Consider the following 23,672-nt stretch of genomic DNA (forward strand, 5'->3'; position numbering starts at 1 on the left):
ATTAGCATATGCAGTTACAGCATAATATAAAGTTAACCGTGGTCATGATGTTTGAGCAGTCTCAATATACCAATGAAATGCAACCACAGACATGACCAATCAAATGGGCAATAAGCAAATACTATGTGTGACATCTGTGTTCTGCTACGATTTCACATTTTCTCTATGGTACTTTTCCTAAGAATCACACAAGATTGTTATAGTCAACCAGAGTCAACTCAGTCTGAGGGACAAATCTTGAAACTTGAAATGACAGGAGAAATATTTGACGTCAATCTCCCTCTCTAAAATTTTGCAGCCAAACAGCAGTCATTAGTGTCAGCGAGACAACAGGGTTCGCTGCATTTGCGTGACTTTGGGGCATTTTTACACACACATGCACACACACACACACACACACACACACAAAATAAAAACAGAAATGCACAAGTGTTGCAAAGTTGGGTTCTAATTCAGACGCGACGTACGTTTAATGTTTCGAATCAGAAAGCAGTCATCTAATGCCTGAATACTGTAGCCAAAATGCCAACATTATAAACAGATGGTACTGCAACACGAAAGTGGTGTCTTCTAAAGTTGCAGGAAGAGAGGGGGGGGGGGGGGGGGGGGAAGAGCTTGATTGATATGTGGGGTTCAACATCCCAAAACCACCATATGATTATGAGAGACGCCATAGTCGAGGGCTTCAAAAATTTCAATCGCCTGGGGTTCTTTAATGTGCACCCAAATCTTTGCACATGGGCCTACAGCATTTTCGCCTCCCTCGAAAATGCAGCCGCCGCAACCGGGATTCGATCCCGCGACTTGCAGGTCAGTAGCCGAGCACTTTAGCCACTAAACCACTGCTGAAGGGCGGGAGAAGAGCTTAGTACAACATTCATTTCAAAAGCGACCTCATAAAAATAGTTGAGTAGTTGAGAGATAACTGGTATTCATGAACACTGTCCAGCCAAATGAACAGTCTAAGACCTACAAAACACTCCAAAATATGCAATGTTACTGTGCAGTGTTTTATTATCATATACAAAGCAGAGAAAAATTAGCAACACAATAATAAAGCTAGCAAAATGAGATAACACTTGCAGAATGATCCTTGTCGACCTGAAAGAAGAAAAGCCACAAAAAACCGTTGATTATGCAAAATTTTCATACTAATATCCCATGTAAGCAATATTGTGAAGGAGTGAAAGTCATTTAAGCACACCGTAAGTAACTTGTAAGAAAATTCATGCAAATAATCGAGAGTACTGTTCTTCCAATATTTTATTGAAGGACTATTGCCAGAAATAGTACGTTACAGAAGGTGAGGCAGTCCAGTATATCAATTCACAAACCCTTAAAGCACTTACGAGCATGTGTCCCGAAACTACATAACAAACAAGAATACTTTGCGCAACTGCTATTGTAAGCAAACGTGAAGAGACTCTGCATCCTGTCAGAGGCTACGGAGACAAGTTTCTAAACGTATATGCGGGTTCCGTTGAACTTCACTTCACTTGAGGGCTGCAGGCATATTCCTGAGGAGTTCTTCGGCTCCCTCCTGAGTGGAGAGGTTGGCCTCCAGGAGCATCTGCACCAGAGGCAATGCCCTGCACATAGGTTTCAAAAGGAAGAAAACAAAGATTGAATTTGGCCATTTTCAAAGAGCCCTACACAGAACAAAGGCTTTGACGCAATTTCACTGACTTGTTCCACACAGGCTCCTTCCGAGTCATTGGCTGCGGCTGCAGCTTCCTCTTCGAACTGAAGGCGTGCATGATCTGCAAAGACAACAAAGGAAGTACCTCACGGTCAAGGCGGCGAAAATTGCTCTTTAAAGCCATATTAGGGTGAAGCAATTGATTAGTATAGTATGCTAACTCTAGTGTTGTTAATTTCACCACCATAACAAAACTTTCATTAGCGCACACAAAACACACAACAAGAAAGAGACATACAAGCACTCGTCTTACATGGATACATACCAACTTGCCCAGCTATCTGTTACACCACCATCACTTCATGAATAGGTGTAAATACCACTGTCAGACATCTCACTTTCAAATTTCCTGCCGAAATATCAGGAGGTGATTTCACAAATTTCAAAGTGGTTTGTCATATTTGGGCCACATTGGCTCACCAAAATTTCCTGAACTTTGGTAGGTTGTCTTTGGCTACCTGAGAAGACTATTTATGTTACCTTTACAGATTAGGAACTACGTAGGCCCTAGTGAACACTATCACAATCTATGATGTCACGGAAACTTATGCAGGACCTGCAAGTGACACTTGCATTTTCTTTCTGCTTGTTTTCTCACTTACCAACTGACTTCTTGAAGCAAGTGTGTTATTCTAGATATTGTGAAAGCGTTATTCACTAATTTGAGAAAAAGAATTTCTTTCTTTAGTGCCTGTTTAACAATAAAGTTTTGCTTGATCAGTGCCACTCAAAATTTACCAGTGTGGGTTCCGTCACTAAAATGACATCAGTCACTGAAAATTTTCCTGTGGTTTCCATCACGAAAACGACACAAGTCAGTGAAAATTTACTAATGCTGATTCTGTCACAAAAATGACATCGCAACTGAAAATTTATCTATGTGGGTTCCATCACGGAAATGAGAAATCACTGGTAACTTACCTATGTGGGTTCTGTCAAGAAAATGACATCAGTTACTGAAAAAACATCAGGGTCTGAAAATTTACTTATGTGGGTTCCGTCACGGAAATAACATCAGTCACTAAAAATTTACTTATGTGGGTTTCATCACGAAAACGACATGAGCGAGTGCATTCTGTCTCAAAATCAATGTTAAAAGACTACCAGCTTTGACTAGTGGTCTTTTAACTTATTCTGGTTTCCAGTTCGCACTGCCTTATAGCCAACTGAGGAATGCCTTATAGCCAAATTTGGCTAAAAATTATCGACAAGATTGCAAACATCATACCCACGTTACTAAAACTGGGTCAGGAAGGCCCAGGAAGGTAAGTGGCATCTTATGCATCAAAGCATTCGTTGAAAGCCAAAGATGGGAAGAGACTCCTTGTGCGAGTTTTCCTTCTCATTAACTAATGCTGAATTTCAATTGGCAGAGTCGGAGCAGCCGATTCACCCTGGCATAGAGCAGCCCCTCTAAATCCGCGATTGGAACAAAATCTGCGCCGCCGGAGCAAGCATGCAAGCAAAGAGGAAGCGGAACTGCTTCAGTTACCCAGAATACCTTGTGTATAGTTATTCTATTTCGCTAATTCCACTGTCGACTCCCGTTGAATTACCGCTCGTATGTAGTAGTTTCAGTGTCGGTGACACAATCCGATGAACCTGTCGTGCAGGAACTGGAGATTTCTCACTCAGAACTCTTGCTATCGATCAGAGGAAGCAATTTTGCCCAGTCTGCCATGTCATCCACCATTATTGCCAGAACACCCCCCAGGTGCCGCCGCTGCTAAGGGGAGCGCGTCACGCCGAATTCTGGTCCAGTTCGCCAAAGTCGGTGGAGCGACTTTTCCTGCTCCTCAGAGTCACTCCCGCTCTAAATCCACTGACTCTCTCATCGAAACACTCAACTCCCACCCTCACTATGCCATTGGAACACACTTGCTCCAAAAGGAGCAGAAAAACTTACTCCAAATCCACCATTGGAATTCAACATAAGCAGTGTTGCTATATTTATAGTCAAAAAGGTGCGTTAGATTTGCTGCCACCTTTTTAATTACAAGAACGAGGAACCCGAACCAGCAGCTAGTAGCACTAGGCGCGTGCGGTACCCAAAGAATATAAAAAATAAGAAAGTTCTAGAGTTACAAGTGCCAAAACCACAATGTGACTATGAGGCTCTAGTGAAGATTTCGGGAAATGTTGACCTCCTGGGGTTTTTGACATACACCTAAATCAAAGTATAGCATTCAAACTTCATTAATGTATAGCCGCTGTGGCTAGGATCAGGGTTTCTAGGTCGAAAAGACATAAGTTAGCCAAGGAATTGAAAAATCTACCAAAGGCAGCCAACTTCAGCCAAGTGTGTTAAAAGTTACGACACATGGGTGAAAGCAATTACACCACCCTTTTGATGATAATATACAGAGTAGGGAAAGAATACTTCACATAATGATTCTCGAGATTAAAACATAAATTCTTAAAGCAATAATTTCACGCAGCATGATTAAGTTTTTTGCGGCGTTGCAGAAACTACATTCTTTTCACAAGTCTTGCATGGTATCATGATCTACCCAATGTCGAAACAACATCAACAGCCAAGCACCGCAACGAACCACTGTACCGCCAAGGCGGCTAAGCTACCCAAGAGAAGTACCCGGCTACTGGTAACACGTGATTAGTATAACTACGCAGCAACTGCCTGAGGATGCTCGACCTGCTGCTGTCGTCCAACAATGTCTGTTGAGAGGCCCGCTGCTTGGCCGACCAGGCTGGCATAGCTGCTGGAAGCACGGCCTTCCTTCAGCTGATACAGGTATACGAGTTCACCTTCATGACGGAGGGTTTCGAATGTCTGCGGGGAGTGTGAAGAAACTCATGTGGCGACCGCCCATACTAACAGTTTTGTGGTTACACTCGAATACATTCAACAACTTCTGCACAAAGAGGAGCGATTTATGAAAAGTCATAAACATACCGGTGCAAATGCCAAGACATTTAATGCTGCTCACATAGAGGTGGTTTTAATACAGAATGTTTGGGAAAAACAAGAAGCCAAAAAGCGGCTTCAGCTTGTTTCGAAGGACGAAAATTTCAATTAAACTACACTTAAATGTCTTTATAAAACAGTTGCATCTTACACAAAAATAATCTAGTTATATCTGAAAATTCCTTATGAAAGTATATTCCTAACACCATGTCTAGTGCAAAACTATTCTTCATTTGCTTCGTTATAACCGATATTTCGTTATTTTTGGGTTTGTTGTATCAAAGGTTAAAAGTAGTGTAAAGTATAGTACTTAAAAATGTCTGCAGTTATGAAAAAAAAATGTGGCATAGCTAAATGAAACAGTAAACACAAATACCAAATAAGTTTACAATGGATTATTATAGCAAAAACAAATTTCATAAGTTTTGTAGCCAACAGATTATTGACAGAAAGATAATGTATGTAAATGTTCTTTTCTTGAACTAAGTAATGCCAGTGTACCCATGCAAACTACGGTAAATGCTTTTGAAATATATTTTTTAAACATGCTCAGTTATATTTTTGACTCTCTCATATGATAAGCAGACGTAATTTGAAGGGTTTCATGTGCCAGATACTATGAGTGCAGTTAATTTTTATGAATAATAAGAGTACTGCATTTACAGTCAAACCCCGCTTCAATGAAATTTCTGCGACAATGAAAAATTCACGGTTCCCCGTCGGCAATCCATAAAAGTCAATGCATAAATATTGCCGCCACAACAAACACTTTTTCTTCTGCCGTCCCGCTTCATCGAAATTTCCCAATGTAATTCCAGGCTCAGATATTTATTGCTAATCAGGAAACCCAATCATTAACACTTCAATGCATTTTGAGAACCTGAAAATACGTCAACGAAGTCTAAAACACGCGTTGGCACCACCAGAAACAGCCGCTCTTCAGCAAGCATGGGCGCCGCCATTGCTCGATAGCGATGGCAATGAGACTGCCCTGCTCATGGAGGATGGCCCTGCTTTTGCCACTGGCTTGTTTCGAGCTGCAGACGGTCCGAAGCCTAAGCTCAGTCGCTCGGTTCATGGTTTCCATCACGCAGCTGCTGCGTGCAACCGCGGAGCGATGCCTTTTCCGATCCCAATGCTTATCATTTTATTCGCGCTTGGCCAGTGTGGTACCTACTCATAGCGGGCTGTTCGTCCGTATTATCAACCAAATCAGCCAGCCGCGAGATTCGGAAGATAAGAACGGCATAGAATAAGGCAAACGTCACCGCTCCACGATACCATGCCTCCATCTCGGCATTGTCGGATACACTTCAACGGCGAATGGCTGCTGGTGCTAACATGTTAATGCAACTCTTTGGTACGTTTACGAATGTGGTTGTAGGCGTAATTTCAGCGGTTTTCACCATGGCCTTGCTATGCATGACTGTGAATCGCGTTGTGACGCTGCTGGAAAAGAATAAGAAGCAGCGGACACTTTTTTAATTTTAAGAACAGACGTTCCCTTGTTTAGCTAGCTCAGTTCAGCATTATTTTTTTCGATTTCACTACAACAAAAATCTCGCTTCAACGAAATATTTTCTGCGCCTCATGAGTTTCGTTATAGCGGGGTTCGACTGTAGTACTATCACAAGATAATTTGGGAGAAGGGCAACCTTCCGCAAGTGCACAGATTCTCATGTAAAATGCAAGCCGTGCTCACGTGACAACACTCACCAGATATGTGACATGTGGTGTGGCTGGGAGGTGGTCGTGCACCGTGTGAAAGTGAGTTGCCAGCAGGGTGTGGGGACAAGTAGCTGAGTTGCTAATGAAGCTCTCGATTGTGCCAACCACAAGACCAATGCCGTTGGCCTGCAAAGTCAAACCCCCGTTTTTCTGCCATTTGGCAACAGTGTACGAGCTGCATCCCGCCACAATAGATTTTAAACAGCCAACTGCTGAACAGACATATTGAAAACTAAGTACTAAACATTATTAGAGTGACATAGCAGTGTAGACGGCTGTGGTGAACGCTTAGAAGAGACATTTCTTCCCGAAGGCGATGTGATCGTTTTAATACAAGCAGAGCTATTCAACCCTACTTTGCACGCACGAATGCTTTCCGCAACTCCTTTTTTCCAGGTGCAATAGAAATGTGGAATAGCTTACCTGATTTGGTTGAGCAACAAACGACGTTAGTTAACATTGAAGATGCCTTAGACAGCTTTCTCTGCAGTGATAATTGATAACTTCTGCTGCCAGCATTTGTTTCTCAATTTTTAATCGGCATAGTTGCTGCTATTTGTTCCTCTTTTCCTGATGATGATTATTCATCTCTTATTCCTATGTGCTATTGAATACTGCTTTATTGTGTGAATACTATGTATTATGTGGCACCCTCCCTGTAATGACCCCAAGCACGGGTTTGGCAGTAGCAAATAAATAAAATAACATTCAACAATTTCACATTACTCATCTTCCACATGCTACATATTACTCGCAAGATATGTATGTGAAAGCTTCAAAAACAGGGCTTGTTCAAATACTTTAACGACTAATGCTGTAATCGAATTCGCTTCGAAACGAATGCAAGCATATTATTCCACATAATGCCCTGTATATACGGTTTCCCTGCAGTGAAGGAGTGGTGAACATCAAAAGCACCTTGTCAGGTGTATATTAGTTTGCATGCAATGTTCTGTGTAAGTGGTTTCAGTGCAGTAAAATAGTGCTAAGCCGTGAAAACACATAATAATAATAATATAATAATAATAATAAAAAATACGCAGTGTCACGAAGCCTCACTTCAAGCCTAGATGAAGGTCATTATCTTCACATCGATTATTTTTAAGTTTAAAATCTTCACTGGAAAGCTTCTTCATTGGGCTACTAATTGAAGACAAGTAGTAGTTTCTCCTTTGTACAGCTACACCCAATGTTAAAAGGGTGGTGTCACCAAATTCGTAGCTTGTGTATTCTTAGCTGCAAGCATTTCTTATAGCTCCAGAACGCATGATACACACACCAAGACTCGTGTATTCTCGCTAAATATTACAACGAAATCTGTACATGACTAGGAGAAACGAAAAACCGTCCGGCAGCGGTGTCATGAGCGGTCTCCATTGGCTATGTTATCAGTTACATCGTTCGCAGCGGCATACCTAAGCACGCACCACTGGCTGCATTGTGAGTTAGCTCGCGATGGCAAACGCTTGCAACAACGCGGCGTTGCGGCTGGGGCAAACGTGCGCTTTCGGCGGGAGTTTCTACAGCAGCACTTGGACTTCGGCTGCGACATCTGCAGTGATGGAAATGACATTTTACTTTTTGCAGCATACTTTGAAGAAGGAAATGTCCTAATTTGGAGCGTCCGTAAGAGTTTTCAGAGCATAAAAAAATACTAGTTTAGAGCAGCTACTAGTGCTTTAGAACCAGATATTAAATTTTCCATGCATTAATTGGAGTTCAGAGCATTGTCGAAGCATCTCGTAAATATTTTTTATCATGAGATATATTTACCAGACAACAATCAAAGTAAATTTCATGAAGCAAACAATGGCAGGTCTTAAAAATATGCTGTGAAATGAGCAACAATATAAAATACTAATATTTGGGGCAGAAATTAAATTAAACTGGAAAAGCTAAGTGCCACATTTTATAAGTAAGGACAGTCCATTATAAGTGCTGCCAAATGAGCAGTAGATAACAGGTATGAGATATAAGTAATCCGGTTCATTTTTACATTTCACCACACTAGCCTGTATGTCCAGCTGAGGAAAAAGAACGGCCAAATGACCTATATGGTCAATGTGACAGTCCTGTCACACAAATGGGATCAGAGCCGATAATTCTGCACGCTAGTAGCACAGTGGGGTGAAAGTAAACCGATCCTTTGAAGTTTCTTAAGGACTTGTGGGTATATTAAAGAGTAAAAGTTTGCCACTCTCATTCCCTCAGTGTCATTTCAGAGCAGCTTTGGAGCAATTACTAACAAAAATTACTGTTTGGAGCAGCATGGAGCAATATTTCTCTTTTGGAGCAGTTCGGAGCAATCGGTGCAGCACTTCCATCACTGCATTTGTGACCGCCTGTGGTTCGAGAGAAACCACGGTTATTAATGCACTGCAAAATGCATTTAGCTGCTCATTACGCTTTTCCATGATCGTGATCATGTGAGGCACAATGTGTGGCAAGTGAGATAACCACTGCGGTAAACCCAAGTGAAACGTATTAAAAAGCATGAACATGTAACCAATAATGGTGAAAGGTATCAGTGCGGCGTCCGGTGGTACTAACTGCTAAACATCTCGGCCGAACCAATTGTATGGAATGCTTGGGCAGTGATTTTTTTTATATTGCCTTATTTATGTGACAACTTTCAGTTTCAGTTTCTGGGAGCCGAGTTGGAGAGTGACATAGCAGTGTAGGCGGCTGTGGTGAACACTTAGAAGAGACACTTTTTCCCGATTCCAAAAGAAAGATGCAAGATTGATAGTCACTGAACTAGACAGAGTAGTAATAACAGCTAAACAAAAAGACATAAAGTACTAATAGTAACTAGATAAATAATAAAGGTAACAGTTATTAGAAATTAATTAACATGCAAGACTGGGTACTTCAGGTACAATAATTGAAATATATGTTGTCAGCACTGCTTACCACTTTGGTGCCCTTGCCGAATTCATCCATGATGACAAGTGACTTCCCACTTTTTTCTTGGAAGATGTGGGACATCTAAGAGCAATTTTAGGAAAAGAAAATACAGTAAAACCTCATTATTTCGAACTCGGTTATTTCAAAATCCAACTTATTTCCGAAGGATTTCCGCGGTCCCGTACTTTGCAATGTAAGTTTGAGAGGATAATTTGACGCAACGGCCGGCACTAGTCCGGTTAATTCGAAAACTTCGGGTGCAATGTGCCAGTTTCATATCTCGATTTCGCCGCAAATCCGCCGAAACTACGGCTCTTGATAGCCACAAAGCAACGCAACGTAGCGATACTAATTAGTGGTAGCTGAAGCACTCCGGCCTCACTACTTTCAGAGAAAAAAAAAAAAGAAGACGAAAACGGTTTTGTGGTCAACCAAACGTGTGCCTTCGAAAAACTGGATGTGCTTCACTGCAACACAGCGGTGACGCACGGGCAGCATATCGCATGTTTCTAGGAACGTCAGCGGTCATGGTTCACTCATTCTTTCTGGGATCGTAAAGGAATTAATATAAGACAGTTTGGCGGAATTCGCGATGTACGCGAACCTCCGATTACCGGTTTCTCCAGCAATTCGCACCTTTGCACTGCTGGCGGAGTTTGTGCCAGCAACACCTACTTCGATAACTAAGTTTGAAAGTTTAAAGGATCATTTTTCCCAGCCAGAACACATCGCGAGTTTCGTCATACTGGTCGTTATGAAATTCCTAATTATACCAGAAAGAATGTGCGAATGGTCGCTTCATGACGTGCTGACGCAGCGAGGTGCAGGCGACATGCTGCCCGCGTGTCACTACTGTAGTGCAGTGAAGATGTCTTGTTTTCCGCAGGCGCACATTTTAGTTGATCACGACAGCAGTTTTTTTTTTTCTTTTAAAGGCAGCAGCGAGGCCCACCATTTCCCCCTGTTTGCAGCAAAATTAGGACCAGGTATTGCTGGAAAACATAACTCTTGGAGCCGCAAGCTAGCCGGCACAGCAAACAATAAGCACTGATTGCTTTGAACAGCTTCTTGCATCCCACTATTTGAATGTTCTGTTGATTCGAAAACCTGCTCAATTCGAAGATTTCTCGCGGCCCCAGTGACTTCAAATTAACGAGGTTTCACCGTATATATAAATAAATAAATAAAAAATAAATTTACTCTGAGTCTCCAAATAGAAACGGGTAGACATAAGGAAGCAGGGAGGGGTGGGGTGAAACCAAGCGGAGTGAGGGGATGGGATGATGCAAATTTTATGTAGTGGTCATTTTCACCAAGAAAACCACATTTGTGAGGCATGCAACAACTTCCTTATCAATGAATTGTATTCAGAAGCTGCATACAAACCGCAGCAAACTGGAGAGACCAAGTAATAAGAAAGCAAATTGTCTTTCGGTCACACAAACTTTTACTGTGACTTTCCAGCGGCTTCCTTCATGGCCCAACATACTGCCATACCATTTCAAAACTCCAACCTCGATATAACGAACCCGGATATAATGAAATATCAGTTATAATGAAGTAAACAAAAAACAGTCTTGCGATAGGTATAGTGTTAAGAACAGACCTTTATAACAAATTTTCAGATTTAACAGACTTAATTTCGCGAAAGATGAAAGTTTGTTATAATAAGGTTTGAGTGTAGACATTTTATAGGGGTGTTTAGAACTAAAGTTAACGAAACTCGTTTCATGTCGTGTTTACAGTATACTGAACATGTACTGAATTCTGCAAAGAGGTGACAGAATTTCCGGCACTACTCCTGCAGTCCTGGAGAATTCCAGAAAACTGTAAATACGGTACCCCTAATTCCTCCACTCATGCTCAAAAAACAGCCCGAGCCATGAAAGTTTAACATAAACTGGCACGGCCCCACATTTAAACACCCAGGAAAATTATGGAGATAGTCAACAGGTATGTGAACAGTGCAGCTAAAAATGTTTCCATTATGAATAAAACTAAGAGACACAGACTCCAATGTATGCTAACTGTGACCAGATGGTAGCAACCAATAGCGGACAATCTTTCACATCCATGCACTGTCTCGGCAAATAAGGGTATATAATAGTCAACCAAATTCAAGAAGGGCCTCTTTCCTGCCTTGCCGCCCTAAATCAAATGATTCAGGATTGTCCCAAAACCACCGTATTATTATGAGAGACGCCGTAGTGGATGGCTTCAAAAATTTTGGCCCCCGGGGTTCTTTAACCTGCACATAAATCTAAGCACACGGGCCTCTAGCATTATCACCTCCATCGAAAATGCAGCCCCAGCAGCTGGGATTTCATCCCACAATCTACAGGTCTGCAGCTGAGGGCCTCAGCCACGGGACCATCTTGGCAGGTCTATGCACATATTCATACAGTTCTTGAGTATTTGTAATCGCCCTGTTTTAAACTAACTGTAGTATTATAATCTTATGCTCACTTTGATCACAGCTGTGCTAAACCATTTTCCTTTCTGGCAGAATATCAGTTATCCCATCGGCATCTAACGCAAGCAGCCCCATTTAATTTTTCCCCTGAAGTCTCAACGAAGTTTCATACACCTGGTGCAAATTCGCTGCCAGCAGATACAATATCAAAGCAGAAAGATATGTCTAGTGACAAATGCTTGCAATTTAACAAATGTCACAGAGACGTGTTTCAAATGCCCTTGACCAGTTCTAAGAAAACCTACTGAGGTACTTTACTTAGATCTCAACCCTTGTCGCAATTATAGACTGCACTTCATACCTGATTGAGCTGCATCCCAAAGGATGAAAGCCCATGCAGCAGCGACTCCTCCGAGTACATGCAAGTCAGAATAGCATCCACGGCTCCAATCTGTGCGGACTCGGCTGGCACGAAGCTTCCGATGTGGGCCATGTAAACTATTAAAGCAACCTGCGCAGGGAAGCAGACACCGTAATCAAATAGACTCTCAAGTACAGCACTTTTTTGGTTAAAGGAAAGCTACCAAGAAAAAGAACTTGTATTATATTAGTAAATTGGTTACTAGGCTTGTGCGAATATTCGAGCACTTGAAATATTCAAATTTGTTTTGATTCAAAATGAAATTATTAGAAATTTCGAAGTATTCGAAATGAACAAATAAGTGTATATCAATGAGCATATAACCCCCCTTCCTATAAGGTGGTTTTACCGCAGTGAAGTTGTGCTATACCGTAAATACACCCTTCCAAGCAAAATATGCACCACCACTAAGCTTCGCTTCAAGATTAAATGAACATGTTACCGTTTGTTACCGACGAAAAAATTTTAGTCTGTCTGTCTGTACATTTGTCTGTTTGTCCGCCCTAACGATACCTCAAATGGCTCTAAACGGCCAACTCCATCCGAAGCGCCCACAAATATTGCTCAAGCTTTAGCGTTCATAACTGTGCAATTGTCAATTAAAAAAGCCAATATTGCACATATCTGAGGCGCCATAACAGCACGTCTATGTTTTGTATGTCTGCCTTTATACTAGAAGAGGCACAAACAAGTAACTCTAAGGACTGTAGCGTTTATCACGCTGCGCTGACAGTGCAACGTGATGCTCAAGAAGGTGTTTCCAACGCTTTGCTACAACGACACAGTGGTGGCACCTGCCCGTCGCTTTGCATTCTACACCTTATCACCTCCGAGACTGGCGCGCATCTTTCTCCGCGGTCGCGCACGCCTTCGTTTTCGAAGATAATTGCCAGATGGCGCTCGTGTCTAACGTGCCTAGATGCGCTTGTTTGCCTCCGCTGTACGCTCGAGGCACTCTAACGCAGCGCCTTCAGAATACCATTCACCGATTTTCTTGCGCAGAACATCAAATAAACGTTTTGTTCACTGTCTCCTGACGCAAGACTATCGTCTTTCGACGACATTTACAGTGTAGCATGCAGATTCGGGCCAATTTTTAAATTTTAAAAGCTTGTTATACCGGCCTATATGCTCTAACTATCGTGAATTTTAAAATGCAACATATTCTACAGGTTACCACTTGCTTTCTACACAAAAACAAATCTTGCTACTATTCAATGTTGCTTCCACTTCCTCAGAACCAAGAAGAAGATGCACATGCCTTGATTCAATTTTGAAAAACTCGTGCAGGTTACTTGGGTCATGACAACAATGCTCATTTTTCTTTATAATATGCATTATATGCAATTTAAACTCAATTCAGGATTAGTCGACAGAAATCCCTATTCCTCTTCGAATTTTCTTTGAACCTGAATTTCCCTATTACATTCTTGTGCAGTGTCAAAAACACAACGCTCGCTGCAAGAGGTCACTTGATAGGCCAGAAAATGCCTAAAAAGAAAGTACAGCTGGTGATGCCTCATGAAGTTGCCCCACTAAACACCCTGATGACTTGAAATTTTAATTGTATCCTCTAGAACCACCACACATTCATTCATTCACTGGCTGACTGGTTGAATTATTCACATGAGTTGAGACCAGTTAGGGCATTACATTGCACAGAGGGAGATGCAAACAAAACAAAGAAAAGCACATATGAGATCACTATTTATATGCAGTATAAGAAATGGTATACAGTATCAAGTGAAATAACTAGAGTATTATACAATATATAAAAAAAGCAAGGCAGAAAGGGGAAGATGGAGGTTTGCGATGAATTCATAAACAGGAGGTGTGTGCTGGAGTCAATGTTGGGACAAGCGGACTTGTCATCTTCAAGTTCGCTGCAAGGCTGTCTAGTTGCACCCTTGAAGAAGAAAAGTACGCTAGTTGAAACATAGGCTTGAGCACACAATCTTTCTTTACAGATTTTTCATACACAATATCTAGAAGTACATGATTTTTTCATAAGCAAATATGAAAACTGTATTGACTTCACATCAGGGGTGCAGTGAGATTTTCTTTTGGGGGGGGGGGGGGGGGGTCAACTATAGTTTATGTATGTTCGTGCATGTATTTGTATGTTTACGTGTATATATGCACAAGTAAAATTGAAAAAGCTGGGAGGAGGGGGGGTTAAATTCCTCCAACACCTTCCTGACTACACTCATGCTTAAAGTGATACTAAAGACAAGTATTAAGTCGACAATGATTGTTGAAATAGTGCTCCGGAAACCTTGTAGTGTTACTTTTGTGCCAAGGAAGTGCTTTTTCTGAAATAAAATCACATTTTCATAGTCTGCATCGGGTTAGCGCACTTCAAATCACCCGCCTCAAAAAACGGGTCATCTAACATCACTGTTGCCGTGCAGAGCATTGCCCGGCTTTAAATGCGCGGGCGCAGACCTTAGTTGCAGCAGAACGAAAGTAGAGGGAGTCACAGCAGCAACAACGGCCATTGAACAATTTCCTGCCATGGCCTCCTAGATGTTAGACATGCTTGGTTCAACTGGGCCCCACTAGATGGCGCCTGTCCAGTTTAACCAGGCGAAAATTGAACTTTTCAATCACTTGCAACATTCCCAATAGTAACGTCCAGCGGTTCTTTTTTCCATAAATCAAACAAACAGCCAAGCAGCATTTTATTACATCTCTTGATGCACGGAAGGTTCTTTATTTAGTGCATCTAGTTCGACTACTAATGATTAATTGTAGGCTGTAACTCTGACGTCATCGGAACTATGTTGCGAATGTCCAACGCGTAGAGCACGTGTTCTCGTGAATTTACCTTAATTTCTCAGTAAGTATGGAACTGCTGTTGATAATTTGTCATTCAGACGTTGAGCTTTCACTCTGACGTAAATTTTTATTCGACTTTAATGTCCCTTTAACATTACAAGTTGCAGTCAAGCCAATATGGCTAAAATATGCAAAAAAAACAGACCTCTCACTGAGATTCCGTTTCAGAGGTTTCAGTGAAAAATAGAAAAAGTTCCATCAATAACTTCAATTTTCTCTTCTGAACCCGAGATGGTTAAAAAGAGTACAGTCCTCAAAGAGCAACTTATCAGTTTACACTGGTTTGTTGTCTCACTTCGGCATCACATTAAAACCTATAGGTCTAGAACTGGATTGACTTCATGCAAGCATTAAGGAAACAGACCTGCTTGAGGTAGATGCTTTTCCCACAGTTGTTGGGGCCGGTGATGATCTTGATCTTGGAGTGAGGCCCACCGCTGTAGAATGCATTCGGCACGAAGCTGCTTCCTGCACTCTCTACCAGAGGATGTCTGCACGAAATAAAAAAAAACAAGTTTACGCTTGTGCAAACAGTGAATTTCAGGTTTGAAGCGAATGCGAAGGGAATAAGGGTTTTAGTCAAATAATTTCGTATCGAACTTAAATAGCATATGTAACATGCTAAGAAAAATGCACATATTTATTATGATTCAACTAATCTGCACAATATTTTAAAAAAAGTTGAAGTAAGGCTTCTATGCAAAATGCCCTTTTTTTTTTCGTTTAAAGACACTCAAAACAACTTTGAGTAGTAGCAGAATCTGACTTTCGGTAGTATATCTGTGATAACCACTAAAATATGTAACATTTTCAAATTTATTATACTTAAAGGTATAAGCTGTCATAACAAACATTTAGGCTTGAAAAAAATGGTGAGCCGAATTGAGGATAATATATTTATTTAAAGAAGCCCTGGCACACTTTTTTAAGTAGCTATGGGATGAATTCACTAAAGAAGCTTACTGCCCCACAAATTCACGGCCGCAAAAATTTTTTGAATCCGTCCTGTGCGAGCGGAGTTTCAAAAATTTGTCGCACGCTGCAATTGCATTCTCTGTTCTTGTCCCGACAAATGCGCTGGAAGCTAAGCAGGGAGAGATGGCATGGGAAAAGAAAATACGTCACGCACACCTTATGACCCTTGAGCCCTTTTTTTTTTCCGTATACGTGGCTTTTCAGATGGGATCGTGCACATAAGCGTGTACAAGCGGCGTCCTCCTGCGAAGGCCCTAGTAACGACCCAGCGCGCTATGCTCAAATCAGCCAACAGCTGATACAATGGCTGTGAGGAGTGATTTTTGAGCTTGTGGAGTCATTTGCCCCAAAAAATGAGCAATCTTTAGCTGATGTTGAGAATTCATGGGGAATTTCACGCCCCACACTGCGCTATAATATTTGTCACGCGTGTTTCTGGTAGCCCCGACCACCAATCGACAGCGTTTTCTTACCACGCTCAAAAAGTTTTGCAGGGCCCCTTTCAATCTAAAGTGAGGCTTCGCAGCATAGCGATTTTCCCTTGGACAGGTTCTTTCACGGCTTAACATTCCTACACTGCAGTGAGACCACCTTTACAAGCGGTTACATGGATATTAATACACACCTATTCGTTCATTGCGAACACTTCAAAATTTTAAATATTTAAATTTGTATCAAAGAAAATTCAAATATCCTACTATTCGTTCAAATATTCGAAGCATTCGAATATTCCAACAAGCCTACAAAATTTCTTCACATGCTGAGTGCCGGGAGTTACTGGCAACATTACCTTTCCAGCAATATTTATCGCAGAAGGTTGCAAGCTTTTGTATAACACTGCATTTTACTAGGTGTCATTTTTTTCCCGGAATTCTGTGTTTTGTGAACACATCGTGCTGCACATTGACCATTTCGTGGCAATATTCTTCGACGACTTGCTCGTGAAATCATGTTTTCACTATGGTGCCCACCAAGGAATGAGATGAATCGTCAACACCACCTGTCCTCTCTGATGGCTCTCCGCATGCCCACTGGGCTCGACCGAAGAGAAGCCACCCTTCTTCATCGCTCATGGCTAGGAGTGGCATTTACAAAATCTTCTTCCTTTGTCATAGGAATGGCCGACAACGCTCTCTGCGATGCCTGTCATTGCGAAGAGACGCTACATCACATCCTGTGCGACTGTCCGCTGTATGACATCCAGGGACAGTCACTGGAATCCGTTCTTGCGCGCATCGACAACAGCCGAATGTCTGCGGACACTATTCTATCAAGTGCCCGAGAGAAGACACTGCAACAGAAGGCGACAAAAGCTCTGTTGAAATTCTTACGTGACACGGGCTCGAAAAAACGGCTGTAACATCAATGTCACACACCGCAAAAGACAAGACTGGACTATGACTGAGTGCGCGCGCGTGTGCTGCCGATTGTGTTGTGTTTATCTGTCTTCCCCCTCTGCTCTCTATCTTTCATCTCCCCCATCCCCCTCCCATGTGCAGGGTAGCAAACCGGCTGCCTATAGGCTAGTTAACCTCCCTGCCGTTCTTTTCCTCCTTTTTTTTCCCTTTTTTTTTCGTGGCAATATTAATAAGATGCAAAGACTTCCACCTGTACAGATAGGCCCACATTGTTTGTCTGTTTTTGTCGACCTTTTCTTAGTAGCTATGCACTGCTACAACCACACAAGATGTGCCTGCAAACACTGAATCTTCTAAAATGCTGTCTCTGATTCTATAGCAAAAGAATGTTGTCTAATTGAACAGCACGCATGTCGTAAATAGTATTGTATTTTGGAATGTATGAAGAGTCATGTATAAATGATTAACGACTGATATTGTTGTGCCCCGAGTGTCAACTATTCCTTTAGAAGCAAGTATGACAAATGAAAAGCAAGATTCACGACTCCCCCTAATTTGATACGGTCTTGTTCTTCCCCATCACAGCAACACAACAGCACAGTTCCCCACACCCCTTCAGGAACCCGGCTCTGTGCCACGTATGACAACGATTTGGCTCACGCTAGCAACCATCCTATCGTCAACACTATGTGTCAGAGCACTTCCTGCTTCACCCCAAGTATAGACGTGTTTCAAGCCAGGTGTGAGGTTCCTGCCTGGCCTGAACATAACTTTACTTATTTCTACCTCTTCAAGAAAATATACGATACATACAACAAATAATGAGCACAGTAACCAGGCCATAGGTGTCAGGTGTAATCAGCTGCTACTCATGAGCATTCAAATGTTTCAAAGTATACTTATAAAGGTTACTAAAGGTTACTAATCAGTGCCCACCTTCCAACAAGATTTTTTTATAAAGCACACAGGCACAGATGAATATATTCCATAGTATCAAACAAACAGCAACCTTTGAGCAGTACTCATGCAAAGTAAATGACATGGACTGGGCATTCCATATACCCGGAACCAAGTGCCTGTGTACTGCACTGACATAAAACCGATCCCAACAAGATGTTTCTTTTTCTGCCTGGGGTTTTCGATAATGTGGACAAACACGCATTACATCTGCTAACGATGCAGTCAACCATGCTCAGGTGTAACCTGAAGACCAGTGGACCCACTGAAAATCTAAGTGTAAAACAGTTCCACCTTACTGAGGTTTCCACATTACACATCAAGCTGCCGTGAAAGTAAGACTGTCATGTACTGCTTACTGAAGCACAGATATGGTTCACGCATGTATGGCATAATACTATAAAAATCTCCACGTACCTGACGTCAGGCACGTAACATTATGCAACATAAACATGCACCAGTCCCCTTTCATTAATTCCCACTGAACAAAAACATGTTGATTACATTAGAGTTCGAATGCTCCATCTTACCTTCCATTATTGATGACAATGGCAGTTCCACTGTTGAGGACGGGCCGGACATAATTTTGCTCGCGCGCCACAAGGGCAAGGCAAAGCAATCTGAAAATTTAATGTGTGTACTGAATGTGAATGTAATCACTGGTAGGTTTAAGGGGACCCTGCAACACTTTTTCAAGTAGCCATGGAATTGATTCACTAAAAGATCTTTGTCTGCCCACCACAAAAATGTTTAGAATCCGTCTACTACGAGTGGAGTTACAAAGATTTGTGGCACGCTGCAATTGCATTTTCTCTTTTCTCGTCCCGACGAAAGTGCTGGAAGCTAAGCAGGGAGAGATGTCACGGGGAAACGAGATACGACTGGCACGCCTCGTGACCTTGAGCACTTTGTCTTTTTTATTCTTAATACACTGCTTTTCAGTAGGATCGTGCGCACTACCCTGCACAAACCGTAGTCTCTCACGGACTGGAGTAACAACCAAGTGCGGCATGCTCTAATCAACCAATGGCTGATACCATGGATGTGACGAGTGATTTTCGAGCTTGTGTTGCCATTTGTCGAGAGAAGAGAAAGAAATTTCTAGTGAATTTTTACAATTTATTGTGAATTCCAGGCAGCGTGCTGCGCTGTAATATTTGGCTCGCGTTTTTTCGGGAGCCTCGGCTACTCATCGGCAGCGTTTTCTGACCATGCTCAAAAAGTGTTGCAGGCCCCTTTAAAGTCCAGAAGCTATGATAGTTGGAAACCTGCTGGAAAGGACTCTAAACAATTTTTAACTGCCACGGGTTCTTTGAAGCATACCTAAATACTACTGGTAGGTGCATGACAGTTTGTGTGCACTGGCTCCAATAAAATACAACTGTCATAAAAAATACACACTGTAGCAAATTCAATAACTAGTTGTATATTGTATCCTCTGCCGAAGTATGAAAATGCTAGTTTTAAAAAGACATTTGTAACGCGATGCGAAATTTAGTCAATGAGGGTGGCAATTTGGGCTTGTTGGTATGGTAGCATGACAATATTTGGTAGCGCAAAGGACACGGACAAGAGAAAACACTTTCGAGACAACGCAGTGCTCTGTTGTCTTGAATGTGCCTTCTCTTGTCCGTGTCCTTTGTCTGCGCTACCATATATTATCATGCGAAATTTAGGTTCCTCTGTCTTTACACAAGGTTTCACCACGTTAGTGCATATAGCGAAGGCTGAATCTCAATTGCAGAGCGTGATTAACAGTGCTGCCCTGGGATATGGTTAGAGTGAATTTGAGCGTAGTTTGGCAACTAGGGCCATGTTTACTGGAAATTACAATTTCAAACTTCACATAAGAACATGCTCTCAATATTTGCATAATAATTCTTGGGGTTTAATGTCACAAAACCACAGTATGATTATAAGGGATGCCACAGGAGAGAACATTGGAAATTTGAACCAGCTGGGGTTCTTTAATGTGCACCTAAATCTAAGTACAAAGGCCTCTGGCATTACTCTTCCAATGAAATTTGGCCTCTGTGACTAAGATTCAATCCCGCAACCTTTCTCAATACACTCAAATCTCGATATAACGAACTCAGATATAATGAAGTATTGGTTATAACAAAGTAAATTCACAATAGTCTTGCAATATAGTGTTTAATATATGCTTTTATAATGAATTTTTGATTGTAACAAACCTATTTTCGTGTCAGATGCAACTTTGTTATAAAATGACGTTTGAGTGTACTTAGGTTTGAGTGTCCAGTATTTCAAATGCCATAAACTGGCATTGAAGATAAGATGATCTGAGCAATATGACACAGTAATCAGCGGGCCTCTGATAGCTACAATGAGAGGCACACAGTCTACTGTTTCTTCTTTTCTCAGTTTGTTCAAAGTTTCTTCAAGGTCAGTACAGATCACCACTATTCTCTCTCTTACTGTGAAAAATTGGTTAGTAAATAATAAAGAACATTACCTTCGTAATTTCTTGAAGCAAATCAGTGTAAAATAGATGTGAACAATGTAACACGATAGCAAAACGAACATCCAAATTAAAAAAAGACATGTATTGTGAGTCACAATTATTTGAATTACATTTTTAACTTCTGAACGCTGAAATGAGGTACACACTACAATTTTGGTCGGCAAAAAAGTGAATAAGTATGGTAAAAAGGTTGAAGCAACTATAAAGGAAAATTCACTGAAAATAAACGACATGTTTTGAAAACACAGCAGAAAAAGCAAATGTTCCAGACTTACAGGCAGTAGACAGAACTGCAACTTGCTCAGATCAGAATTAGAGCAGTTCAACTTTAGTTAGTATGGTGTGGTTGTTGACGAACAAGTAATAACAATTGGTAACGTACGCATCAAGTTCACCACAGGCTGAGACAGCTTCCAGGAATGCCTCTGCCACTTCGAGGATCATGTTCTGAACTTTGTGCATGATCTCGGTTTCCCGATCTAAGCGAAGAGATAGGATTACACAGATAAGTATCAACACAGATAAGTATCAGTACAGCTGCCAAGCATGCCCAAAAATGAGTAGCACACCATTTGCAAGTAAGTGAATGAACCTTAATTAAGTGATGCTCGCAACATATTTTTCTACTGTTTCCAGCAATCAATACTATAATACAGTTCCATTTGTCAAGCTCCAATAAATAAGCAGCATGATAAATTCAGTGCTATCAATGCCTGAATACTACTATTATCAAGAAGACTTTCTCACATAACGGGTGACTAGATGTTTGTTCACGTTTCATTGTTTATATATGTGTGATAAGCTAAGTTTATTTATAAAGCAATCAATATTTTAAGTCAATTCACTACACTAATTTTATAATTAAACAGTGTAGCTATGATGTCTTGATCAATGCAATTATCACAAAGGTATCCAGAATAACTTGAAACATCAGCCAGCGATTAGATTATATGCTACCCAATCAAAGCAGCAGGACTAATCGATTCAAAGGTGATAAGAATTGATGTAATGTACATACCAATTATCTCATACAGAGTATCGCCCAAGAGACTATCCAGAGCTGCAAAATAAAAAATCATCAACACTATAGGTCACGCACACAAGAAACAATCTCTGGGCCATCAAAAATAAATAAATAAATAAATAAAAACAATAACGCTCACTCACTCTTCATAGTTCCCGTCTTAAAATAACTTTTGTTGTCACAGGAGAACTGCAACGATGTGGAGGAAGTGAATGCACAGACACCTCCTGGTTTGCTTACAAGCACTATTCAAATACACTCAAACTTTGATGTAACAAACCCAGATATGACGAAACATCGGTTACAACAAAGTAAATGAAGAATAGTCTGACAATAATATACAGTGTTAGAATACACCCTTGCAATGAGGGTTTGGATATAACAAACTTAATTTTGCATAGATACGATTTTGTCACAATGAAGTTTGACCGAATTCAATTACAACCTGAGAAAAAAACAGCAGCTTCACCCACAGTTCTGCAGCACTCCTACCATTCAACTCTGAAAGACGGTTGTGCCAACTGGTCTATGCTTTAACCATGAGTACTTTTCTCAATTAATATACACTACGGATATTAAGAATTAAAGGTTCGTTGCTACTACTTGAAACACCAGGTTGGGCTAAGCAGCATAGCCAAACTTCGGGAGAATATTCACCGTGACTTTCAAGTTTCTGACCTAAAGCCAGCAACACAAGAGTGGGCCTGTATAAAAAAATCAGCTATCTGAAACTCTTGAAAAGTGCTCAACATCCTGAAAATGAGTAAGCACTACTGGACACAGCACTTATGCAAATTCTCTCTGGGAGTCACAGCGACAGCTGTAGGTGGAGCTAACATTTTTCCTCAAGCTGTAAACGAGTAAAGTTACTTTCCAACAGGACAGAGTAGGAGGAGATCATACTCTATAGAACATCAAAAAAAGCTCACAACTAACACAAATAAAATGAAAAATGAGATCGCATGAAGATAATGTCACATTCAGTCTTTTTGAAAGATCGACAGCTACCTTAGCAAAGATCGGCTAGAGGCCTGACATTACTGTGAAATCAAAGCAGGTACACCAAAGAATCAGAATAGTGTTGCGCACTACCTTCATCTAGTATTCACACAAGATGTGCCCCTTTCAGCATGGCTACGCAGCTAGGCTGAGTGGCTACTAGCTGAAGAGGGCGTTCACTCGAGAGATGTTCGATTCGGTCAATAGCTATTGTGGGTGTCACCGTACGACACTTCAGAAAATGTATGATGGGGGGGCCTACTGTTTTCAAGAACGATGTCCACTACAATAATGCATTGTGTTTGCATACCATGAATTGGAGACTTGGCTCATCAGTTCCCGGTGCGTCTTCGGCGATAGTGAGCAGATAACCAATCTAAATAAAAAATAGCGATCATTTTAAGGCCCCCAGAACGTCTGATTTCTTAAAAACTACATATACATATAGTTCTAACAATTCCATGCTTAAAATCAGCACAGCAATATAAAACTTTGCAAATTTCATCCAAATCGATCAATATTTGAAAATACAGGTCTGAAGCTCAGTGTTGCCCCTTACGTTTACACTGTATTGTCTTTAGCAACCCAACACAGGGGCCCAGGAGATGCATCATATGTTGAAAGGACATTGCGGATATCATTTAGCAATACATTGAAGCACGTGTAATTGCACATCTTTGTTTTGTGACACCACAGCCTTGTCTAAGCATTACAACAAGCAGACATAAAGAACGATAGAAGCATGTCATGTTCATCCAGCTGGCAATACAGTGAAAGCACGATATAACTAACCTGAATATAATGAAATACCGGTTGTACCAAAGTAGATGAAGAATAGTCTTGCAATAGATATAGTGTTAGAAATTATAGACCTTTATAACGAATATTTGAATATAACAAACTTATTTTTATGTAAGATGCAACCTTGTTATAACGAGGTTT

General features: G+C 41.1%; 1 protein-coding gene across 4 annotated transcripts in view; it reads right to left on the minus strand.

Moving 5' to 3' along the window:
* Positions 1-1,248: 1,248 nt before the first annotated feature.
* LOC119181836 (mutS protein homolog 5-like) overlaps positions 1,249-23,672 on the minus strand; it is a 39,455-nt gene continuing 17,031 nt past the window's right edge. For 2 of the 4 annotated variants that reach the window (XM_075875134.1, XM_075875133.1), the window contains 12 exons: positions 23,041-23,106; positions 21,875-21,920; positions 21,726-21,767; positions 21,090-21,186; positions 18,753-18,842; positions 15,297-15,423; positions 12,035-12,184; positions 9,267-9,341; positions 6,342-6,479; positions 4,353-4,490; positions 1,687-1,760; positions 1,249-1,589 (listed from right to left, as the gene is read on the minus strand). In XM_075875134.1, coding sequence (XP_075731249.1) covers positions 1,493-1,589; positions 1,687-1,760; positions 4,353-4,490; positions 6,342-6,479; positions 9,267-9,341; positions 12,035-12,184; positions 15,297-15,423; positions 18,753-18,842; positions 21,090-21,186; positions 21,726-21,767; positions 21,875-21,920; positions 23,041-23,106 — 1,140 coding nt within the window. In that variant the 3' untranslated portion in view covers positions 1,249-1,492. The remainder of the gene's footprint in view (positions 1,590-1,686; positions 1,761-4,352; positions 4,491-6,341; positions 6,480-9,266; positions 9,342-12,034; positions 12,185-15,296; positions 15,424-18,752; positions 18,843-21,089; positions 21,187-21,725; positions 21,768-21,874; positions 21,921-23,040; positions 23,107-23,672) is intronic. The other 2 variants (XM_075875135.1, XM_075875136.1) reach the window with 2 other exon arrangements.

Source organism: Rhipicephalus microplus, chromosome 10, assembly GCF_043290135.1.
Source record: "Rhipicephalus microplus isolate Deutch F79 chromosome 10, USDA_Rmic, whole genome shotgun sequence".
Lineage (NCBI taxonomy): Eukaryota > Metazoa > Arthropoda > Arachnida > Ixodida > Ixodidae > Rhipicephalus > Rhipicephalus microplus.